The sequence below is a fragment of the Echiichthys vipera genome, assembly GCF_963691815.1.
Source record: "Echiichthys vipera genome assembly, chromosome: 10".
NCBI classification, from domain to species: domain Eukaryota; kingdom Metazoa; phylum Chordata; class Actinopteri; order Perciformes; family Trachinidae; genus Echiichthys; species Echiichthys vipera.
In genome coordinates this window covers 10,601,198-10,623,098 of record NC_139835.1, presented here as the reverse complement: position 1 = coordinate 10,623,098, position 21,901 = coordinate 10,601,198, and the positions used below count along the sequence as shown (strand labels likewise).

At 44.1% G+C, this 21,901-nt stretch overlaps 1 protein-coding gene across 3 annotated transcripts in view; it reads left to right on the top strand.

Annotated features, from left to right (window-relative positions):
* Positions 1 to 21,901, top strand: part of LOC310952802 (neuropilin-2-like) — a 109,188-nt gene that overhangs the window by 42,568 nt on the left and 44,719 nt on the right. For all 3 annotated transcript variants that reach the window (XM_083921515.1, XM_083921513.1, XM_083921514.1), the window contains exons 5-8: positions 569 to 724; positions 824 to 993; positions 11,614 to 11,769; positions 21,400 to 21,544. In XM_083921515.1, coding sequence (XP_083777641.1) covers positions 569 to 724; positions 824 to 993; positions 11,614 to 11,769; positions 21,400 to 21,544 — 627 coding nt within the window. The remainder of the gene's footprint in view (positions 1 to 568; positions 725 to 823; positions 994 to 11,613; positions 11,770 to 21,399; positions 21,545 to 21,901) is intronic.

The following is a 21,901-nucleotide window of genomic DNA, read 5'->3' as shown; positions in this document are numbered from 1 at the left end:
GTTTCTGAAAGAATCTTAAAGGTCCCATATTATAAAAAGTGTCCCCATGTCTTTTTTGTCATAAAGCAGTGTGTGGTGCAATATAAATCCTATCAACGTATCCTATCAATACTCAATCCACAGAGAAATGCAAACAGCCTGTAATCAGAAACCGTGTCTTTCAGCGAGCCGTCAGGACTTCTGTACAGTTGTGACAACTACACTATACTATATTGGTAGGCAGTGACACTACAGTACTGTTACAGTCATTCCCAGCTGCAATGACTGTAAAGGGACACAGGGAGCGCAGATGCAGAAGACCAGGAAATACTGATCAATCAGAGCAACTTGGGTTTTTAAAGAGTGGGGTCTTAATGAGACAGGCACTAAAACACAGTGTTTCAGACAGAGGGGGAAGACAGATATATTTAGACAGACAGTATATGAGAATTTTATTTATTTTCTATAACTTTTAAAGCATGTTTACATGTTCTAATAAAACCCATACAACGATGAACCTGAACATGAGCAGTATATTGGACCTTTAACGCACTGATGGCAAATCCAATACTCTTTGTCTGATCAACAGTGGGCCCTCTGATTGGTCGATACTGTGGGACCAGGGTGCCTCCTGAGATCCAATCATCTACTGGCATTCTCTCTCTGTCCTTCCACACTGACATGGCTGTGGCTAAAGATGGTTTCTCAGCTCGGTACAACATGACGCACAAGGAAGTCAGTGAGAGTAAGTTTTATTTCGTACTTTGTTTTTATCTTTTTAATCAAATAAATGGTAGAATATTTGGTGAAAATCTCTTCGTCGGCTCCCCCTGCCCTCTTGTAGCTTTCCATTGTAGTAATGCATTCGGTCTGGAGTCAGGAAAGATCACCGATGACCAGATCACAGCCTCATCAAGTTTCTACGATGAACACTGGCTGCCACGGCAGGCCCGACTCAATTACCACGACAACGGATGGACGCCCAATGAAGACAGCAACAGGGAGTACATACAGGTACGGGTACCTGAGAAACCTGGAGCTGTGTGCAAACAAAGTAGGATTCAGGGTTTCCTCAGACTTTTAGTAATAATGATTATTTACAGATGTTCTCATGTGTCCGTTGATAAGGGTGCCATGACCACATTAAGGATTTATAGAATCACTGACACTTTCAATGGCTCACATAGTCACACAAATCAAATCAGTTGAAAACAGCAGCTTGGTCAGTGGCCCTCAGCATCTTATACCAATGCACAATGCACTCTTTAGTGTCGACAGGCTTTCAAATGCCCGACTGTGATAATGATGCAGGGAGATGACGTAGTATAAAGAGCAACAAAGTCCACGCAGGGGAGGCCGAGGTGGACAGGTGGGTCAAACGTACACAGGACTCTCACCCAGGTGCAGGCTTTCTGTCACCTGCGATCCAAAAATCCAGACCCACATCAACGCATGCATTTAAAAATAACACTGCACACAACTGGATAGCAATACAACTGAATATGACCAATCAGAGCAATGAACAAGGTGACGACTTCGATGGCTCAGCACTGTCGTCAATGGTTACGCCCGTCCATAAGAGATAGTAGGATTTTTAATGGTGAGTTGTGATTTTCTGACATAGTTAATGAGCTCCAGAGCTGCAGAGCAAATTGTAGTTTACTGGCGGTTCCAGGGTACCAAAAGTCAGCATCGACTTAAATTTGAATATAACTCACGTAAACTAAGATATGAATGTAACATACTTAACTAACAACATATATGTAAGTTAGGTAACTTGGGTAACAACACATATGTAAGTTAGGTAACTTAGGTAACAACACATATGTAAGTTAACAGGTAACAACCGTACTTATTCAAGTCCATGATCTGTTCCTAATCTAAGCAAGCAATTGTGTTGCCTAAAATTAACCATATCAAGGGGTCCTCGTGACCAAGCAGCTGCGTGACCACCTGGAAGTGAGGATGTGTTGACTGCTTACAATGTGTGGTACACTGTCCCCTAGAAATGACATTCACATACAACTAATTCTCAAGAGCAAATACATTCTGAAGGAAATTTTCTCTGACATAATAAGGAAAGCAGTTGAGCATATCTGGCAAGACACAACCATGTTGATGTTAAAGGTATTAGTAAAAACCTAAAATGATTTAATAATATGTATTTTGAAAAAAATCTGATTCTTATTAAAGTTTTGAGGGGTTTCTTCATATCCATCAGGATGTGGCACAAATCCAAGATCCAGATCCTGAAGTACAGAACCTTTTTTCCTGAAAAAGTTGCCAAAAAACTGTCTTAACTAAAAACAGATTGCACGCCTATTTTAATAGCATCTTTTTTCTTGCGTTGACATGTCACACATAATAACTCCGCCACAGCTATATTTGTGTCAGCGAATGTGTTTGCGTGGGAGAGAGGGGGAGTGAGTTGGAGAGAGTGAGTGGGTGGTGTAGTGATATCAAGGTTTAGCAGCTAGATGCCTGGGTAAGGCATTGTTTCCCGTATTTTATCACAGTGCCAACTTCCTGCCATCTCTGTGCCAAGTGTGAGTTATGAGGCTGTCTGGGTGAGAGGGGAAAGGGAGTGTGAGGTTCACTCACCCCGCAGACAGAAATGAATTCAAACCAGCCTGCAAGGGCGCTCTTCGGTGAGACGCCTTCCATAAACAACAGATTATCTTGTCGGGTGTCACCTTCCTGTAGCCTTGCAAAGACTGCCCGCAGGTTTGGCTTTACGCATTGTCAACAAGCTTTTTTTTTTTAAAAAGACGTAATCTCAGGCATGATTTCCCACCGTTAAGTCATCGGTTTGAACTATTCCTGTCACCAATGTCAGATGGAGTCTTCTCTATTTTTGTAGAATTTAAAAAGCGCAAGTTTCAAGAACCAGAATCTCTCATCACCGTCTAAATCATTTTTCATAGTTTGCCAACTGGTCAGGCTGCCAGCTGCATGACTCACAGATTTCCTGACTAAAATCTTGCAGCACAATCACACCACAAAAAGCTCTTAACATTTAGGCTCTCTTTTGCACTGTTAGCATATGATACCCTCTCTAAAGCCTGTGATAAGACAACCCAAGATGTGCTGCTTCTAAGCAATGATCAAAAGATTGTTCAGTTAACAGTCAAGGAGCCATTGAGGGATCAGTGTTCTGCTCAAAGAGACAAGAACCAGGCAAGCAGCAATTACAGATAGCCACAGACAGATGTGGAATAGAAGCAGTAGTTCAGATTGTCAGAGCTGTGCTGAGGCCAAACTCTGGGCTAGCGTACACAGGAAGAGACTGTGGCCAAGAGGCAGCATGAGGCCAAGGTCCCATCAGTCTCACACTTCCTTCCTGTTTCACCTCAACTGCAACTGACAGCTCACTCTCCCCAGCCCACTCTCAAAATTAGCTGACATTAAAGAATTTGCTTGACATAAATTGACTTGAAAGACTCTCAGTTTCTTTCCTTCTGACGTTCAGATCGTCCATATAATCTCCTCAGCCCATGGAAAGAACCCTGATTTGGATTTTATTGTTGGTGACGCATCAGATCTTTGCATGAAATTGACTTTACAGCTGGCTGCAAATTAAGCTGAGACCAGAGAGAGACAGAAAGACAGCATGAGATAAGCTGCTACTCTCATGCTGTCTCTCTCTCGCTGGTCGTCAGTGTTGTGGTGGGGTCGCTGCGTTCCACAGAGGCTCTCAGCTGTTCCCCTGCGTTAACACCTAGCAGAGAGCAAGGCCCATGCATGTGTGTGTATGTGTGTGTACTTGGGGGTTTGTCTGTTCGTATGTGTATGTGCAACCTCTAGTCTTGACAAGCAGCTGTCATAAATGCCAACATGCCCCTCCTTGCATCTTGCACCCCCTGGTATCTTATAACTGAGTTTGTATGTGTATGTGTTCATGCATGTCTGTGTGAGTGTGTTCGAGTGTGTGTTTGTCGATATGTTTACCCGTGCAGCTCAGGCATGTGTGTGTTTCTATGTTGGCTCAAGGGCCACATGTGTGTTTTAGATCCCTCTCTGGGGCACTTTCTCTGATGTAGCTCATATTCTATTAGACTTTGTTTTGTTCTATTCTATTCTTTTCTGTTCCATTGTATTCTATGTTGTTGTGTTCTATTCTTTTCTATTCTATTCTATTTTATTATAGCTCTATGCCATTCTATTTTTTTGTGTTCTATTCTATTCTACTCTATTCCATCCTATTTGGTTGTGTTCTATTATTTTCTACTCTATTCCATCCTATTTCGTTATGTTCAATTCTTTTTCTACTCTATTCCATCCTATTTTGTTGTGTTCTACTCTACTCTACTCTACTCTACTCTTCTCTACTCTACTCTACTCTATTCTATTATATCCTATTCTATTCTTTTCTGGTCTGGTCTGGTCTGGTTTAGTGAGGTGTGGTGCAGATTGATGATGTGAGTTCTGGTGGCTCCGTTATTCTAACAACTCTGTGATTGATGAGAATCCTTTTCCTGGGAAGTCTCACTTAGCATCTCTCTCTCTCTCTCTCTCTCTCTCTCTCTCTCTCTCTCTCTCTCTCTCTCTCTCTCTCTCTCTCTCTCTCTCTCTCTGTGTGAATGGAGGACGGAGTGCTGGGAGCGTGGTGAGTGCTGAGAGCGTGGTGCGTGCTGAACTTTTTCAGTGGTGTGAGTGAGTTTTTCTAACTTTATTCCTTCTTTTTGTTTGGTGTGTTTATGTGTTCACAGTTTGTCTTTAGTTAGAGGTGTTTTTTGTGGTGTTTGGTGGTTTGGTGGTGGTATATTTTTGTTTAATATAATGCCGGTGGTAGCTACGGCTGCCTCGGAGTTTGAACGGCTGACCCGTCGTCATGCCGTCAAACTCATCCCGGCTGTGCAATGTTCTGTGGAGGAAGCTGGGCTTGCAGTGGGAGAAGTGGTGGGATATAGTAGTATTAAGTCTGCCTCCCGCATGAACGGAGCCATTGTTATCTTCCTGGATAGCACCGCTAAGGTTAGCGAAGTGGTGGAGAACGGTGTAGTGTTACACGACACCTTCACTCCCGTTCTCCCCCTCGTTAGTCCGTCCACGAAGATAACAATCTCCAATGCTCCGCCGTTCATTAAGAATGAAGTGCTGGCTAAAGAGTTGTCTCGCTATGGCCAGCTCGTCTCCCCGATAAAAATGGTGTCTTTGGGCTGCAAGTCACCGCAGCTGAAGCATGTCGTGTGTCACCGGAGACAGGTGTACATGATCCTCAAAGACACGACAAGTGATCTCAACCTGAGCTTTTCTTTTAAAGTGGAGGGTTTTAACTACATGGTCTTCGCTTCGTCGGAGACCATGAAATGTTTTGGTTGCGGAGCGGAGGGGCATTTAGTCCGCTCTTGCCCGACTGGAGGGGCGGGGCGGCGGCCTGCGGCTGCCGCTGCGGGAGCGGAGCGCCGGCCGGCACCCGGGGCTGCCGCGCCGAGTGCTCCGCCGTCTGAGACGGCGGCGCCGGCCGCGGTGGCTACCGGGGAGCCGGGGGGCGCTCCGCTGCCCGCGGCGGTAGCGGAGGCTGCCCCGACGCCCGCGGAGGCTGCTGAGCCTTCGGGGGTCGAGGTGGACTCCATGAGCGCTGATCTTGCTTCAAATGAAAAGTCCGAAAGTGAAAAACAAATAACAAGTGAAGAAAACAAACAAACTGATAGTTGTATTGAAAACAGTGATAATGAAACAACAATAATGGAATTTAATGATGAGGAAATGTCTGATGAGGAGATTTTTAAAATCTCACAAAAAAGAAAAAGTCTTGAGTGTGTAGCCTCTGCATCAAAGAACAGGAGAGTGGGGAAGGAGGTGAAGGCTGCAGCAGAGGCAGAGAGTGACTTCTGCCTCACTCAGGAGGAGGAGCACACTCACCTGTACACTCCTGACAATATAAAAAAGTTTTTAGAGATTACAAAAGGTGCCAGACTTCCTGCAGTGGAGGATCATTTCGACGACCTGAGACTGTTCATTCAGTCAGCTCGGCCTCTCACCAGGAAGTCTGGAAAGTCGGAAGAAGTGCTCACAGACAAGGAAATCTATCGTTTAAGAAAATTATTAGTCAGAGTGAAAGCAAAAATCATTGATGATGAAGATGATTTTTAAACATAGGTGCTTTTACTTGACGTTTTTTATCACAGTTTTGTTCTTTTTAAACTTTTCTCCACCAATGTGTGATTTTAACATCAGCATTTTAAACCTGAACGGAGCCAGGGCTGATTTTAAAAGAGATGCTCTTTTTAAACTGATGGAGATGAGGAGAATTGATGTGATGCTTGTACAGGAAACCCACAGCACAGCAGATAACGAGAGTGACTGGAGGATGGCTTTTAATGGGGAGGTGATTTTAAGTCATAAGTCCAGTCTTAGTGGAGGGGTGGGGATTTTATTTGCCAGAAGTTTTTTACCTGTTTCGTGTGTGACTGAGGAAATCATCCCAGGTGTTTTATTAAAGGTCACTGCTGTGTTTGATAGTGTGAAGCTTGTGTTTTTAAATGTCTACGCGCCCACCAGTGGGGTGGATAGGGTGGCATTTTTAAACATTTTAAGCGATACTGTTAGAGCTGGTGGTAGTGATGATTTTATGTTTTTAGGGGGGGATTTTAATTGTACGGTTAATCCAACCTTAGACAGGAATCATCCGGAACCACACCCTGCTTCATCCCACAGGTTCAGACAGCTGATAGAAGAGCACGAGCTGTCTGACCTGTGGAGGGTTTTTAACAGTAATCACAGACAGTATACCTGGAGTCACACAAGGGGAAACCTTTTATCTCTGGCCAGACTGGACCGCCTCTATTGTTTTAAACACCATTTTAATATTTTTAAAAGGTGTTTTATTCAGCCTGTGGGTTTTACTGATCACTGTCTTGTCTCCTGCTCTGTTTTTATTAAAAATGTTCGTTTAAAGAGCGCCTATTGGCATTTTAACACGAACCTTTTAAAAGACCAGGCTTTTAGAACTGCTTTTAAGTTGTTCTGGTTTTCCCACAGAGAGAGCAGGCCTGCCTTCGCTAACATACAACAGTGGTGGGACTTTGGGAAAACCCAAATCAAACAACTTTGCCAGCAGTTCACTCGCAATGTCACGAGAGATTTAACCCGGTCAATGAAGGATCTGGAGAGACAGGTCGGAGAACTGCAGTCTTTAGCAGCTTCTACAGGAGATCGAGGGCATTTAGACTCCCTCAAGTTAAAAAAATCGGCCATAGCCAACCTGCTGGGTGTCTCAGCACAGGGAGCTCTGGTCAGGTCTCGCTTCATGAACATCTCACAGATGGACGCGCCCTCCCAGTTTTTCTTTGGGCTGGAGCAAAAAAACGGACAAAGGAAGACCATTCACTCTTTACGCACGGGTGGTAGCTCTGAAGTCTCAGACTCTTCTGAGATCAGGAAGTTTGCTGCCGGTTTCTACAGAGACCTCTTTAAGAGTGAGTGGACAAATAATCCAGATGTGCACACCAGCTTCCTCAGTGGTCTCCCTCAGGTCAGTGCTGACACAAACTCCCAGCTGGCAGCAGAGATGACTCTGCAGGAGCTCCTCACTGCGCTGACCAGCTTACAAAATGGCAGAGCTCCGGGGATGGACGGCCTTCCTGTTGACTTTTATAAGTCTTTTTGGTCCATTATAGGACAAGACCTGCTGGAGGTTATAAACAAAAGTCTCCTGACTGGAAGACTCCCTCTGAGCTGCAGGAGGGCCGTCATCACCCTACTGCCGAAGAAGGGAGACCTACAGGACCTGAAAAACTGGAGGCCGGTCTCGCTGCTGTGCACGGATTATAAAATCCTGTCCAAAGCTCTGGCCCTGAGACTGAGGGAGGTGATGGCGTCCGTCATCCACCCTGACCAGACTTACTGTGTGCCAAGCAGGCTCATAAGTGATAATGTCACTTTAATTCGGGATGTTTTGGACCTCTCCAGTTCATTGGCTGTAGAAACTGGTCTTATTTCCATAGACCAGGAAAAGGCTTTTGACCGGGTTGAACACCAGTATTTATGGCAGACTCTGGCTGCTTTTGGGTTCAACCAAGGCTTTATAGCCATGATCCGGGTTCTCTATAATGACATTGCGAGTGTCCTGAAGATAAATGGCGGGTTGAGTGCCCCGTTTGGCGTCCAGAGAGGGGTGAGGCAGGGCTGCTCTCTCTCTGGGATGTTGTACTCTCTGGCCATCGAGCCTCTGCTCCATAAACTTAGGAATAATTTAAACGGTGTGTGTTTCCCCCAGTGTGATGTGTCTTTTAAACTGTCTGTTTATGCTGATGACCTTATCGTGTTGGTCAATACACAAAGAGACATTGATGTTTTAACTGATACTGTGAATGATTTTGGTTTTATTTCTTCTGCAAAGGTGAACTGGGGGAAGAGCGAGGCTCTGATGGTTGGGGAGGAGCTGGGGGGTCGGCTCAGGCTGCCCGGGGGCCTACACTGGAAAAGAGGAGGACTCAAGTATCTTGGGGTCTTTCTGGGAGACGAGACCCATAAAAAGAAAAACTGGGAGAACGTTGTCATGAAGGTGAAGGGGCGCCTCAACAAGTGGAAATGGCTTTTACCAAAAATGTCATACAGAGGTCGCACCCTGATCCTGAACAACCTGGTCTCGTCTGCCCTGTGGCACCGGCTGTCCTGTGTCGATCCCCCAGTTTCTCTCCTGGCAGAGGTACAACGGGTTTTAGTTGATTTCTTTTGGGACAGGATGCACTGGGTCCCACAGAGTGTCCTCTTCCTTCCAAAAGAGGAGGGTGGCCAGGGCCTGGTCCATCTGGCCAGCAGAGGCGCTGCCTTCAGACTACAGTTTATACAAAGGTTACTGACTGGGCCAGAGGATACTCTGTGGAGACCTTTATCCCGGTGCATCCTGAGACATTTTAACAGCCTGGGTCTTGATTTTAATTTGTTTTTAATGAATGATGGAAAGGTCCTTTCACCATCTCTTCCTGGTTTTTATAAAAGTGTTTTTAGTGTTTGGAACCTGCTTAAAAAAGAGAGGCAGCAGCAGGGGGACTCCCTTTATTGGCTACTGCAGGAGCCCGTCCTGTATGGGGCGGTGCTGGACCACCCAAGCTGGGCAGGACCCTCCCTGACCAGGCTGCTGCAGACTGCAGGCGTCTCCACGTTGGGTCAGGTGGTGGAGCTAGCTGGGCCCCAGCTGGAGGACCCTACTGGGCTGGCTGTTAAGCTGGGCCTGAGATCCACCAGGGTAATACAAAAAGTTCTTGACCACTGGAGAAACAAACTGACCAGTCAAGACACCCTGCTTTTAAAAAATATCACACACAGATCCCCCCCCCCCAGCATGGAGGACCCTTTTCCTGCCACCTTTCTGGCTTTGGACTTAAAAGACTGCTCTGGGCCTCTGTTGCAGGCAGCACACCCGGTTTCCCTGGAGGGAGCACCGGGAAAAACTCTTTATAAACTATTGGTGAAGACACTTAACAGGAATAAACTGGATGGACGAACAGACACTCCTTGGAGGACTTTTTTAGAGCTGGACCTGGGATCCAGGCCTCAGTGGAGGTCTCTCTATAAGCCTCCACTGTGCAAAAAACATGGAGACTTACAGTGGAGGCTGCTCCACGGCATCATAGCGGTAAATGCCTTTGTGTCCATGATAAATGATGCTGTGGAGGACAAATGCCCGTTCTGTGGCTTAAGAGAGACAATTTTCCACTGTTTTTATGAGTGTCACCGTCTGTCAGCGCTGTTTCTGTTTTTACAAGTTGTTTTTACCAGTTTTAAAGAGAGTTTTAGTAAGCAGGTTTTTATTTGTGGTTTTAAATACACTCGCCAGCAAAAACACAAGAGCCAGCTTTTAAACTTTGTTTTAGGGCAGGCTAAGATGGCAGTGTATGTGACCAGGAAGAGAATGGTGGAGGAAAACCTGCAGGTGGAGTCGGTCCCTGTGTGTGTGAACATGATTAAGGCCAGATTGCTGGTGGATTTTAGTTTTTATAAAACCGCAGGGGACCTAGACTCTTTTAAAGATATATGGTGTTTCCAAAATGTGTTGTGTTCAGTCACAGCTGGAGAACTATTGTTTGCAGATTTCCTCATTTAAATGTTTTATTTATTTATTTATTTATTTATCAAGGTTGCATTTTAATTTTTTAACTTGTACATTGTTTACAGTTAAAAAATGAATGCCAAATAAAGTAGATTTTTAAAAATCAAAAAAAATCTCTCTCTCTCTCTCTCTCTCTCTCTCTCTCTCTCTCTCTCTCTCTCTCTAGCATCCATTCATTCAGCTTCACCTCCTTCTCTTCTTGCTCTCTTTGTCTCTCTCTGTTCCCCTACTCCTCACCCCTCCTCTTCTCATCTGTTCCTTTCCTTGGTTCCGGGCCATCGATTAGTTGTCTTGCTGGATCTCTGTCTGGCCTTAAGCGTGTAGGTGCGTGTGTGTGTGTGTGTGTGGGTGTGTGTGTGTGTGTGTGTGTATGTGTGTTTGTGTGTGTGTGTGTGTGTGTGAGTATTGGAAGTAATCTAAAACACCTGTCTCTCTGACAGATAACAAACACAGCATTTTACCTCCCTCTGTGTTTTGTGCTATACCCCAGTGGGACACAAGGCACTCTCTCTCTCTAACACATACGCACACATACACAGACAGCAAGTTCTGATTAATCTACAGGTTTCAACAGCTCCAGTGGAGAAGAATAAATGTTATAACCTAGAGTACAACCTTTCTCATCTTCTGCTCTTGATTTGTCTGCAGCCCCTCTCTATCTCAAAACCATGTTCTTTAAAGTAAAGGCTTGTCCTGTCTCTGTCCCCATGTAGCAGAGAACATAACTCATGTAAACTGAGGACAAAAACTGTGAGATACTTATCGAACAGTTGCAGGTGTGCTGTGTTCTTGGCAAAGAACTGTAAATATAACCCTCAACAAAATCATTTTAGTCCCCAGATAAAAGTACAAAAATATAACTATAACTAAGACCTCATTAGCTGTGTTAAAATATATATATTCACCGAATAATACAATCTCTTGTTTCTTTGTATCACTTGCAAATTCAGTCCATTACTTTCAAACGGGATTTAGAGAGTTACATTGTTCTGCTTGATTTACTTATTTTGGGCACTGTGGAACTAGACAAATGCGTACCTACTTGAGGGACCTTGAAATGAACGAGGCTAAAGCCTGCATTCAGCACACAATGCTGTCCATGTATAATGCAACACAGCTAGCAGCATGCCAGACACGTAGCGCTGCATCCACAATCAGGATGTGGAGGTGATTATGGCTATTGTATGGGAGGAAATTAAAATGAGCCCCAGGTCATTACTATCGATCTGCCAGGAGAGAGGCACAGGGAAGAGAGAGAGAAGGGGATGAGAAGGCGAGGAAGCTAGAGCGGTGAAGGTGAGAGATGGATGCTGATAAGTTCAGGTGTATGTTTTTTTTTGTTGATGTCTATCTTTAACCAGTTTAGTGATGTAAGAGCTTCAGCATCAGAGTGAGTTGTATGTTTTGGGCTTGGGACTAAGATTAGAATTAGATTCAGCTCAGGGATGGTTGGGTGGTAGTGCTGCCACTGGTTCACTTTGTGTTTAGGCTTTTTATACAGCAGGTGCTGCTTCAGAAACCAACTGATTACTCTTTAATCTTTTTTTCATGGTGTCCTCTTTCCTCTTTGCCGACAGGTGGACCTCCACACTTTGAAGGTGCTTACAGGCATCGCCACCCAGGGCGCCATTTCAAAGGAAACTCAAAAGGCTTACCATGTCACCACCTTCAAGCTGGAGGTCAGCACCAATGGAGAGGATTGGATGGTCTACAGACACGGCAAGAATCATAAGGTAGGCTCAGACTCATGCATGCACACGAACGCACACAGCACATGGACAAACACACATATTAATCAGGCACTGCCAATATTGCAATGGCCCGGAGCCACTCACTTTGATATTCAATTTGGCTCTTAAGACACCTTTGGATGACATCATGGAGACAACCTCTCCATCTTAAACCGTCTATGGACGAACCATACAGTAGTTAGGGCGAGAGAGAAAATCTGGATGCTCTTCGGTGACACGACATTCACATGGAAGAGGCAGAGAAACATATGAGATGGAATATATGCAGCAACATTTGACTACAAGCCCAAAATTCAACGGGTGTCTTCAATTACAGCCATTCCACTGCCGCTCACTTGGCTTCATTTAAGGGTTTACGACCAAGCCAGAATCAGCACACGATTCCAAGTGATACCTTACATCACTGAATGCAGCTACACTTACAGTAGACTGCACAGTCTGCTTTTCACATCCCATCTGGTTTCTCTTACTCTCTGGTCAGAGTTCTGCCTAATGTCAACTTGGTTGGACAACTTTCTAAGCTGTTTCTCTCAGCGGTGTTAAAGCATGATGAATCATCAGTGAGTGCGAGCTGCAGTCTAGGGGTTACCGGGTAGAAAAACCAAACGGACGGTACCCAGGGTCTTTAAAATGGTTGCAACTGCAATTAAAGCAGAGGAGCATTCCAGTGGTTGTGGCTGTTTTTTCCATCAGGGCCGTTCTCCCACTGCTATAGCGGTCACATATGTTTGTCCTGCGGTCTAACGCCACGTCTAGCTTTGTGCTATAGACCCTTATTCCATCGTGAACACTAATGCATGCGCACACACTCACAGATGCATGCATGCAGTGGAAATGCTTTCGCTTTGAGAAAGAAATAGGAGATTCAGTTTAACCATCTGGGGTTCCTCTGTGGACCGCAGATCACATAAAGCTTATAGATGTAGCTAACTCCCAGAGACATGATTGATGGGAAAGATACAGGGAGTTGTGGAGAAGTTGGGTATAGAATAAATAAATAAATTGAGATACAATGGGATGACATAAGAAGGAGGATGTAGGATGTAGGATGAGTGTAAAGCAAGTTTCTTTTGTCTGGTTTATAGCCATGAGGCGTAGTCAGCGGTCAAACGTGTAATAGATAATTAAGTTTCATTTTGGTAAGTTAATTGGTGCAAGTTTACCTTAACAATAAGGAAAATCAATCAATCAGTTCACCATCCAGCCAGTTGTGCTGTCAGTCAATAACAATATTCTGCTGACATTACGCCATGAGACAATAACAATACAACATGCAAAACAGAGTAATGATGATGTTTTGAGGTTACTTGTTGGTGTCACCACCCATAATCCCCCTTGACTTCCCCATAAAACTGGAAAGCTGCTACAGAGCCGAATGCTTAGGGAGACACAGAGGGGCGTGTGTTTGGGGTGCATATGCATACCAATGTGAGTGTGTATGTGTGTGTGTGTGTGTGTGTCTGTGTGTCTGTGTTTGTACAAGTGTGTGTGTTTGTGTGTGTGTGTGTCTTTGAGGAGGAGGTAGAGGAGGGGGTAGAATAAATCAGCTGCAGCTTCTGCTGAAATATCCCTCCCTTGTCCTCGAAACACACACACACACACACACACACACACACACACACACACACACACACACACACACACACACACACACACACACACACACACACACACACACACACACACACATACAATCTCTAACCACTGGTAATGGTTGTTGAGACAGTCTGTAACATAATCTGATCAGTTCAGTTCAGGATCACCGGTCGTTTCATTTGATCCACGACTGCATATCATAATCGTATCCGTACATTATGGATATTCACCAGATAGAATATGTTTGTCATCCTGATTCTTCATACTGTAATTTTACTATGTTGGTCTATTCTGTACAAACAACATATATCGCTTGTCTGTCTGTCCTGGCAGAGGGATCCTTCCTTTGTTGCACTTCTTGATGTTTCTTCCATCTTTTCCCTGTTAAAGGGTTTTAGGGGAGTTTTTCCTTATCCAGATTGGGAGTCTAAGGACAGAGGGTGATATGTTGTACAGATTGTAAAGCCCCTTGAGGAAAATTTGTGATTTGTGATACTGGCTTTATATGCAGTACAGTATGGGCTGTACGGCAGCAGTAGCTCAGTCCATGGGAACCAGAGGGTCGCCATTGGCAGCTTGAGAGGTGCCAGTTGGCCTCCAGTGTACTGTTGAGGTGCCCTTGAGCAAAGCACTGAACCCCCAAACTGCTACAGCAACACTGTACTATGGCTAACCCTGTGTTATGACCAATGAAGTAAAATTGATTTTATAAGGGCTTACAATACAATTTTAGTTTTCATGTTATGATGCTTCCTCCGTCCTGAGAGAGAGAGATGAAAGAGTAAGAAGAGTAAAAGCTGAATAAAGAGAAGTAGTGGTCATTTATCTGATGATGGAACAATTAGTCAACATCTTGGGGCCTAATGTCCCTTCTCAGCTGACATACCTCAGTCGGCCAGTCAACAACGGCCTTGCCATCCCAACTGTCAACTTTTGGGGAGTAAGTGAGAGGCTGTCTTTGATGTCTGAAATATGTATAAATAACTCAACAGCAATGGCCAAGAAAATCTTTTGGCAGCAAGTTTTATAGTTTGGGTGTGTAAGTGCTGTGTCTGCATTCACAGGATAATCCAAGGAAATTGTTTTTATAATTGAAAGCAGATCCTGGATTGTTTCATGCAGGGCTCGGTTGTAAGAAAGCATGTTTCTATACTTAAAGCACATAGAATGATTTATTTATTACTTTAATTCAAGATAAAGTATATTTTCTACCAATGCAGGGGATATATAGAAGTGCCCCGAAATCCTCGCTGTTGAACCTGCTCTGAACTGTTGATGTATCCATCCATCTCTCACCTGACATTTTCATTCACTCACCCCTTCACTAGTTCTCTCAAAATCTCTCTGTCATCCATCAAGTCCTCCCTCATCGTCTACACACTCTCTCTTCACATCTTCACTCACCTTATCCTTCCCCTCTTGCGCTCTTTTTTTATCCCTCCTCTTTTCTCTTCCTCGACAGTCTATCATTTGTTCAAACTCCCCCTATATGTTTCTGAGAAAGTCATCATGACACAGACAGGCAAGTTTATGTTGCTCAAACAAATGACTTTCTGTGCTTGGCTACAGAGATGGTTAAGTGTGTGTGTGTGTGTGTGTGTGTGTGTGTGTGTGTGTGTGTGTGTGTGTGTGTGTGTGTGTGTGTGTGTGTGTGTGTGTGTGTGTGTGTGTGTGTGTGTGTGTGTGTGTGTGTGTGTGTGTGTGTGTGTGTGTGTGTGTGTGTGTGTGTGTGTGTGTGTGTGTGTGTGTGTGTGTGTGTGTGTGTGTGTGTGTGTGTGTGTGTGTGTGTGTGTGTGTGTGTGTGTGTGTGTCTGTGTGTGTGTGTCTGTGTGTGTCTGTGTGTGTGTGTTAATCTGGAAAAATTATTAAATTAGTGTTTTATGAGCAAGAGGCATTAAAAGAGAACAAAAAATAATGGAAACCATATGGATATTAAGAAAAGTATGAGTATGTGAGTCTGTGAACACACTCTTGTGCACAACCCAGCAGCGAGGACACACACACACACACACACACACAAATACATGCATGCTTGTCTCAGATAAGTAAGTATTAATAAAGCAGCCACTGTGCACACAGAACCACACACACACACACACACACACACACACACACATCTGGGAGCCAGCCCATGGGGGCGGCACCACTGTCACACAACATCATGATGATTTGTGTGATCTGTAATGTATTTGATAATGTCATTAAAGGCCTGTTGTGAACCAGATGGCACATATGGAATACATGTTAACTTGCGGGAAGTTTTTGGAGAGAAGCAGAAGTAACATTCATACCACAATTGTTCCTACATTGAACTGACAGGCTCACAAATGACAGTGTCTGACTAAAGACATGCACCAGAGGAAGAGGGGAAATAAGCAGACAGATGGGCAAAGTATAAGACAGGAATAGAGGTCAAACAAGATTATATTAGAAATCGTCATTACGGTTCGTACCCAATTTGATTTTAAAGGTCCAATATTGTAAAATGGGATATTCCCATGTCTTTTTTTAAGATAAAGTGCTATAGCCATACTGTAAAAAGTATCAAAACTCTCAATCCACAGAGAAATGCACACAGCCCGTATTCAGAAACTGCGTCTTTAAAAGAGCTTCCAGGTACGATTGTGATGTCACAACTATGGGCAGTTTTTCCTCATGTATAAACTTTAAGTGGATAAATCTAAAGAATCCTCAGACAAAGATCGGCTTGTCTTGCAACTAAGATGTAGAAATCTAACCATTAACACCAGGTTTAAAGCGATACAACTTAAATGGTTTATGCGTATAATCGATAAGGCGATAATAATCCTGATTTATGTGTTGAATGTGACCTAGAAGTCAGATTTTTCAACTGCCTTTGGAAGTTCCCAAAACTTAAAGAATTTAAGGAAAAGGTCATGCAAACCACGGTATATCTAATATTAACTCTATTGAGTTATTAGTCTTAGGCAGATAGACGCACAGAAAAATGTGTTTTTTAACTTTTAAACATGTAACGTAATAGAACCTCAAAATAGTGTGAACCTGAAAATGAGCATAATATGGGGCCTTTAAGTTTTTCATTTTTTGTATCTTCTCATGATGATCAGGTCATGTCAGATCATTTGACTGCTCGTGTGACTTATCGTGAGAGCACTTAAGTGAGAGCTTTATACAGAAACAGAAGAAAAAAAATGACACTATCAATTTAACTTGAACTTTTCTATGATTCAGTGCACAGAATTGGCTGTGGGCCTGGTTATGGGAGGTCTGCCTACATAACAAGAGAGAAGCAGCAATTTTCTGTGACCTGAGGTCTTGAGTTGAGAGATGATGTTGTCTTAGTTTGACTCTTGGTCCGGAGGAATCTGAGACCTTCTGCTGGGAGAGGTACATTTAAGCACAACGTGGTACAAGTGTCATTACATAGCCCTCCTAAATTGCTGCAGGCTGAGCTGGCTGTGGCCATTACAACGTTGGACCTCAGCCAAGACCAAAACCTTCTGTTCCCACCTTAATCTGTAGGAGGGTGGATGGATGGAGGCGGGAGATGTGGGTTGAATCACAGGGAGAGAGAGGGATTGTGATGGGAGGAAAGTGTAGGAAAGCTGAAAAAACGAAAGAAAACATAAACAAAAGATCAACCAGTCAAGCATTGAACTGATAGAACGAGGAGAAACTGAGCTGTACAGAGGGAGGAAGAGAGGTGGAAACCAAAGGGAATAAGGTTCATAGGGGAACAAGTGAGTGACGGAAAGAGGCAGAGTGGGGAAAGAAGTGTTCACAGGGGAACCAACGAGCACAAGAAGGAGGGATAGACGGATGGACGGGTGGATGGAGGAGAGGAGGAATAATGAGAATAGCAGACTAGGGTGTCGACCACAAATCCCTCTGGATACATCGGAGGTCTCCGCAACACAGCCTGTAAGGATGTCAGGAGAGGAGAAATTAAATAAACGACAGAGGAAAGAGGGACGGGGGGTGGCGGTGGGTGGGCGTCAAGGTGAGGGAGAAGCAGGAGGCAGGATGAGGTCAAAGGAGAAAGCGAGGAAAGAGTGAAGAAAGAAAAGCTAAGAGAAAAAGAGAGGAACATAGAGGAAAGGGACAAAGGGGGATATTTTAGGGGTGCCTTGTGTCATTTAGTCTGGGAGATTTGTGGACTGTACTGTCACACACCCACACAAGGATTCAGCTGTCAAACGCAGGTTACCTCCCCATAGTCTGTGTGTGTGTGTGTGTATGTGTGTGTGTGTATGTGTGTGTGTGTGTGAGCGTGTTTGCCCGTCTGTGATTAAATGAGAGGAGATGGGAGGGTGTTTTACTATTTTATAACACACAACACACACACGTTGAGGACATTTGAATAATTCAGCGTGTCTGCACTGGTCCTCATTGGCTGACTGGTTGTGCCCTGCAGGCTCACGACACAGCCACACGCACACACACACACACACACACACACACACACACACACACACACACACACACACACACACACACACACACACACACACACACACTTGTTCTGTTCTTTCCAATGAGGTGAACATATTCCTCGTCATGCTCTTTTTCTATCCTGTAGTTACACGTTTAACATGGTTAGTCGCCCTTTTTCACTACAAACCAGAGGCAACTATACAATATGTGTCCTCTTTTCGTGCACACTATTGTTATTCAGCAGAGTAGGTGTGTGTAAATGAAGGAGAAAACAGTATTCACTCTATGTCTTTCACCTTTGACCTTCTCTGAGAGATGAAAGTAGCATCTGAATCAGGGAGATTTTTCTTGCATCGAATTTCTCTGTTTGTGTGTGTGTGTGTGTGTGTGTGTGTGTGTGTGTGTGTGTGTGTGTGTGTGTGTGTGTGTGTGTGTGTGTGTGTGTGTGTGTGTGTGTGTGTGTGTGTGTGTGTGTGTGTGAGAGAGAGAGAGAGAGAGAGAGAGAGAGAGAGAGAGAGAGAGAGAGAGAGAGAGAGAGAGAGAGAGAGAGAGAGAGAGAGAGAGAGAGAGAGAGAGAGAGAGAGAGAGAGAGAGGAAAGTCGAGCATCTGTTAATTCATCTGTCAGCTTGCCTTGTATCTTAACACAGGCGGAGACATCGAACCATAAACACACACAAACACACACACACACACGCTAACCTGAGCTGAGTTGTTGCTGTCCATTAGCCGATTGTTGCGGATGCTTTTTAGAAAGACACTGTTAACAGTAATATAAGTTTAAGACCTCAGAGAAAAATACACTACATACGTACATACAAAAGTCAACACAAAGCCACACGGCAGTGTAAAATATGCACTCTGTTGTAAAAGATATTTGGATTTGAACAGTGGGGTCACTTTAGCATTGATTTCGAATAATTAAGAGATTGTGTGTGTGGTCAGATGGTACTTTCTTATCTTATTTTCAGCCTGCTACAAAATGAATTTCTGTTTACTGTAGAGATTGTAAAGCAGTCGTTTTAACAGTGAATGGTTTGCACCAAGCAGAAGCAGAAATAGAGTTGCAGCTCTGTTTGGTGACCCTGAACAAAGCTGATAATAGAGAAAAATTTAGAGCATGTATACAAAAGTGTCCGCCACACATACAAACAGAACATCACCAATTTAAACAGCTGGAAAAGGACAGTAGCAAGGTTATACAATCACACAAACACATATATGCGCATAAAAAAAGGACTCACAGTGTGCACACACATAAAAGCACGTGTGTACAAGTTTGAGTGAACGGGTGTGTGTCTGTCATTTGCTGAGGGAAAGTTTCAGTGTGCACCAGGGGAAATCAGAAAGCTCCCACCAGCCCCCAACTCCTTCAAGTGAGACTTCATAATTACACTTTTACACACCGACACTACAACACACACATGCACACACACACACTCACACATACACACACATGTAATTACAATCCGCTTCCACAGTCCCATTAAGTCTTTTGGAGCCTTTAGGCATTTTTCCATCATTTAACTGGTCACAGTCTCTGGTATTAAGGCCACTGTAAGGGCATGAGTTCACTGCATCTGACTTTGTATCGTACACCCAGTGGGTCACAGGTTCAATTCCCAGCTGGCCAAGTAGCCCGCTCCTGTTCCTGCAAGTCAGAAACTCCTTTCATCCATATGTTGTCACCCCTGACGGCTCCTAGTGTGTAATGGATTGGGAAACAGGACGAAAATAGTGAATTTACCCACACACAGACACACACACACTCACAAAGAAGTATCTATAAATGAGTACCCAAGCAAGTAATTGTGAGGCCTTTGGCTCTGTTTGAATGAGGTTTTACTGCTCTGTGTGATAAACACACGACTTTTCAGCACTGATGTAACATAATAGAAAGAGTGTTAGAGACACAGAGGTAAAATAGCCTTTGAGTGCCTCTAATGAAACAACAGGATAGCTGTTTTCCCCTTAAATTTACAGTATCATATCATCATGGCAGCGCGGCACAGAGAGACAAAAAGAAAGACAGAAAGGAGGACAGACAGTAAAAGGGAAAGGGAGCAGAAGCCCAACTGTGTTTTCCTGTGGTGAGCCCAATAGAGACAAGACAGAGAGATAGAGAGAGACATGACACTGTCAGATAGACAGAGATATAAAGTCCTGGTGTCAAGAGACAAAAAGAGTGCTTCTGGCCATGTGCGCTTGCATTCACTTTCCTTTTTATCTGTATTTGTGTGATTTCAGAGGAAATTACTATGTGTGTTTGTGTGTGTGGTGGGGAGTCTGGGAGCTCAGAGGGCTCTTTGTAAGACTGCGTGCCCTGTGGTGTGTGTGTGTGTGTGTGTGTGTGTGTGTGTGTGTGTGTGTGTGTGTGTGTGTGTGTGTGTGTGTGTGTGTGTGTGTGTTTGTGTGAAAGACAGTATCATAGTGTGTTTGTCTGTGCATTGAAGAGTGACAGCGTGTTTTCTTTGCAGTCCGTGCATGAAGGAGTAAAGATGATGTTTTCCTGTGTGTGTGTGTGTGTGTGTGTGTGTGTGTGTGTGTGTGTGTGTGTGTGTGTGTGTGTGTGTGTGTGTGTGTGTGTGTGTGTGTGTGTGTGTGTGTGTGTGTGTGTGTGTGTGTGTGTGTGTGTGTGTGTGTGTGTGTGTGTGTGTGTGTGTGTGTGTGTGTGTGTGTGTGTGTGTGTGTGTGTGTGTGTGTGTGTGTGTGTGTGTGTGTGTGTGTGTGTGTGTGTGTGTGTGTGTGTGTGTGTGTGTGTGTAGTTCAGTCAAGAGGACGTGAGAAGAGGATGCTCTCCCACATACTTGCACCCGTGATTTATTAGATACTGCATGCCCTCAGACCGTGTGTGTGTGTGTGTGTTAGAAAACCTTTGCACTCCTTTCTTCATTTGTGAACAGAAGCAAAATACAGCCCCACACTTAACCCACAGACTTTTTCTTTACAGGCAACATTTTCCCACTTAACCTTAGTCTTGCAGGTATTTACTTAAAATAGACAAATGCAAATTTTGACCGGGTGATGAAGCTAGATGAAATGTAAAGGGATTTCAAAGTTATAAATAATTAATTCATAGGTAGACGTGAACACACCGAATCCCCTCACAGCCCCGCGGTTCAAGCCTGGTGCGTGCTTCATAAAGACGCGTAAGAGTGCATTGTGCAGCTGTATCAGATACTGAGGACCACTGATCAATCTACAGTTTTTGACAAGTTGGTAGTAAGATAGGTTGGACCAACAGAGCAACTGATTTAGCATAGCTAAAACCTCAACATAACCAAAACTGCTGAACTATATCAGGGTTGATAAGGTTTCTCCACTGTCCTCACGTTTTGAACAGAAAACTGAAAACAGTTATATACATGTATCAAAGCAAACATATTCACATTCAATTTTACAACTCTGTGATATTAGACTTTATTCTTTGTCCTGTTGACTAAGAATGTATGTGTCCAGTCCTGCTTGAATGTGTGTTGTCATGAAATGTGTGGCTGAGCCCCTCTAGCCTTCCTGGGTAACGAGAGAAAATCCTTAAGGGGAAATTCCTTCAACCATTAATGTAGTATCATTAAATTCTGCGTGTTCCTTTCTCTTCATAGGTTTTCCATGCCAATGCTGACGCCACGGAGGTGGTTCTCAATCGCATCCCACAGCCGGTCCTGGCCCGCTTTGTACGAATCAGACCTCAGACGTGGAAGAACGGCATCGCTCTGCGGTTCGAGCTCTACGGCTGTCAGATTACGGGTAAGAAAGATGAAGTGTCTTCTTCTGTATTTTCTCAGACTTTATTTCCTCATGGGACACACTGTTGTGAAAACACGGTAGCAGTCTTGCCAAATTTTATACCAGTGATATACTGGCCTTGACACCAGGTCAGAAGGTGGGTCACAGCAAAAATAAATCCCCCAGAAAACATTTCCTGAAAAAGAACACGCAGACAAATGTGAAAGGGGCTTTTTCCCTCTCTTCATTTATATAACCTAATGGTAAACAATTCAGTAGTTTGTCCATCCATCAATCCATCCAATGCTTCTATTCATATTTCCTCCCCTTCCTCTCATCTTTTTCCCTCTTTCACATGCACACAACACACCCACTCTC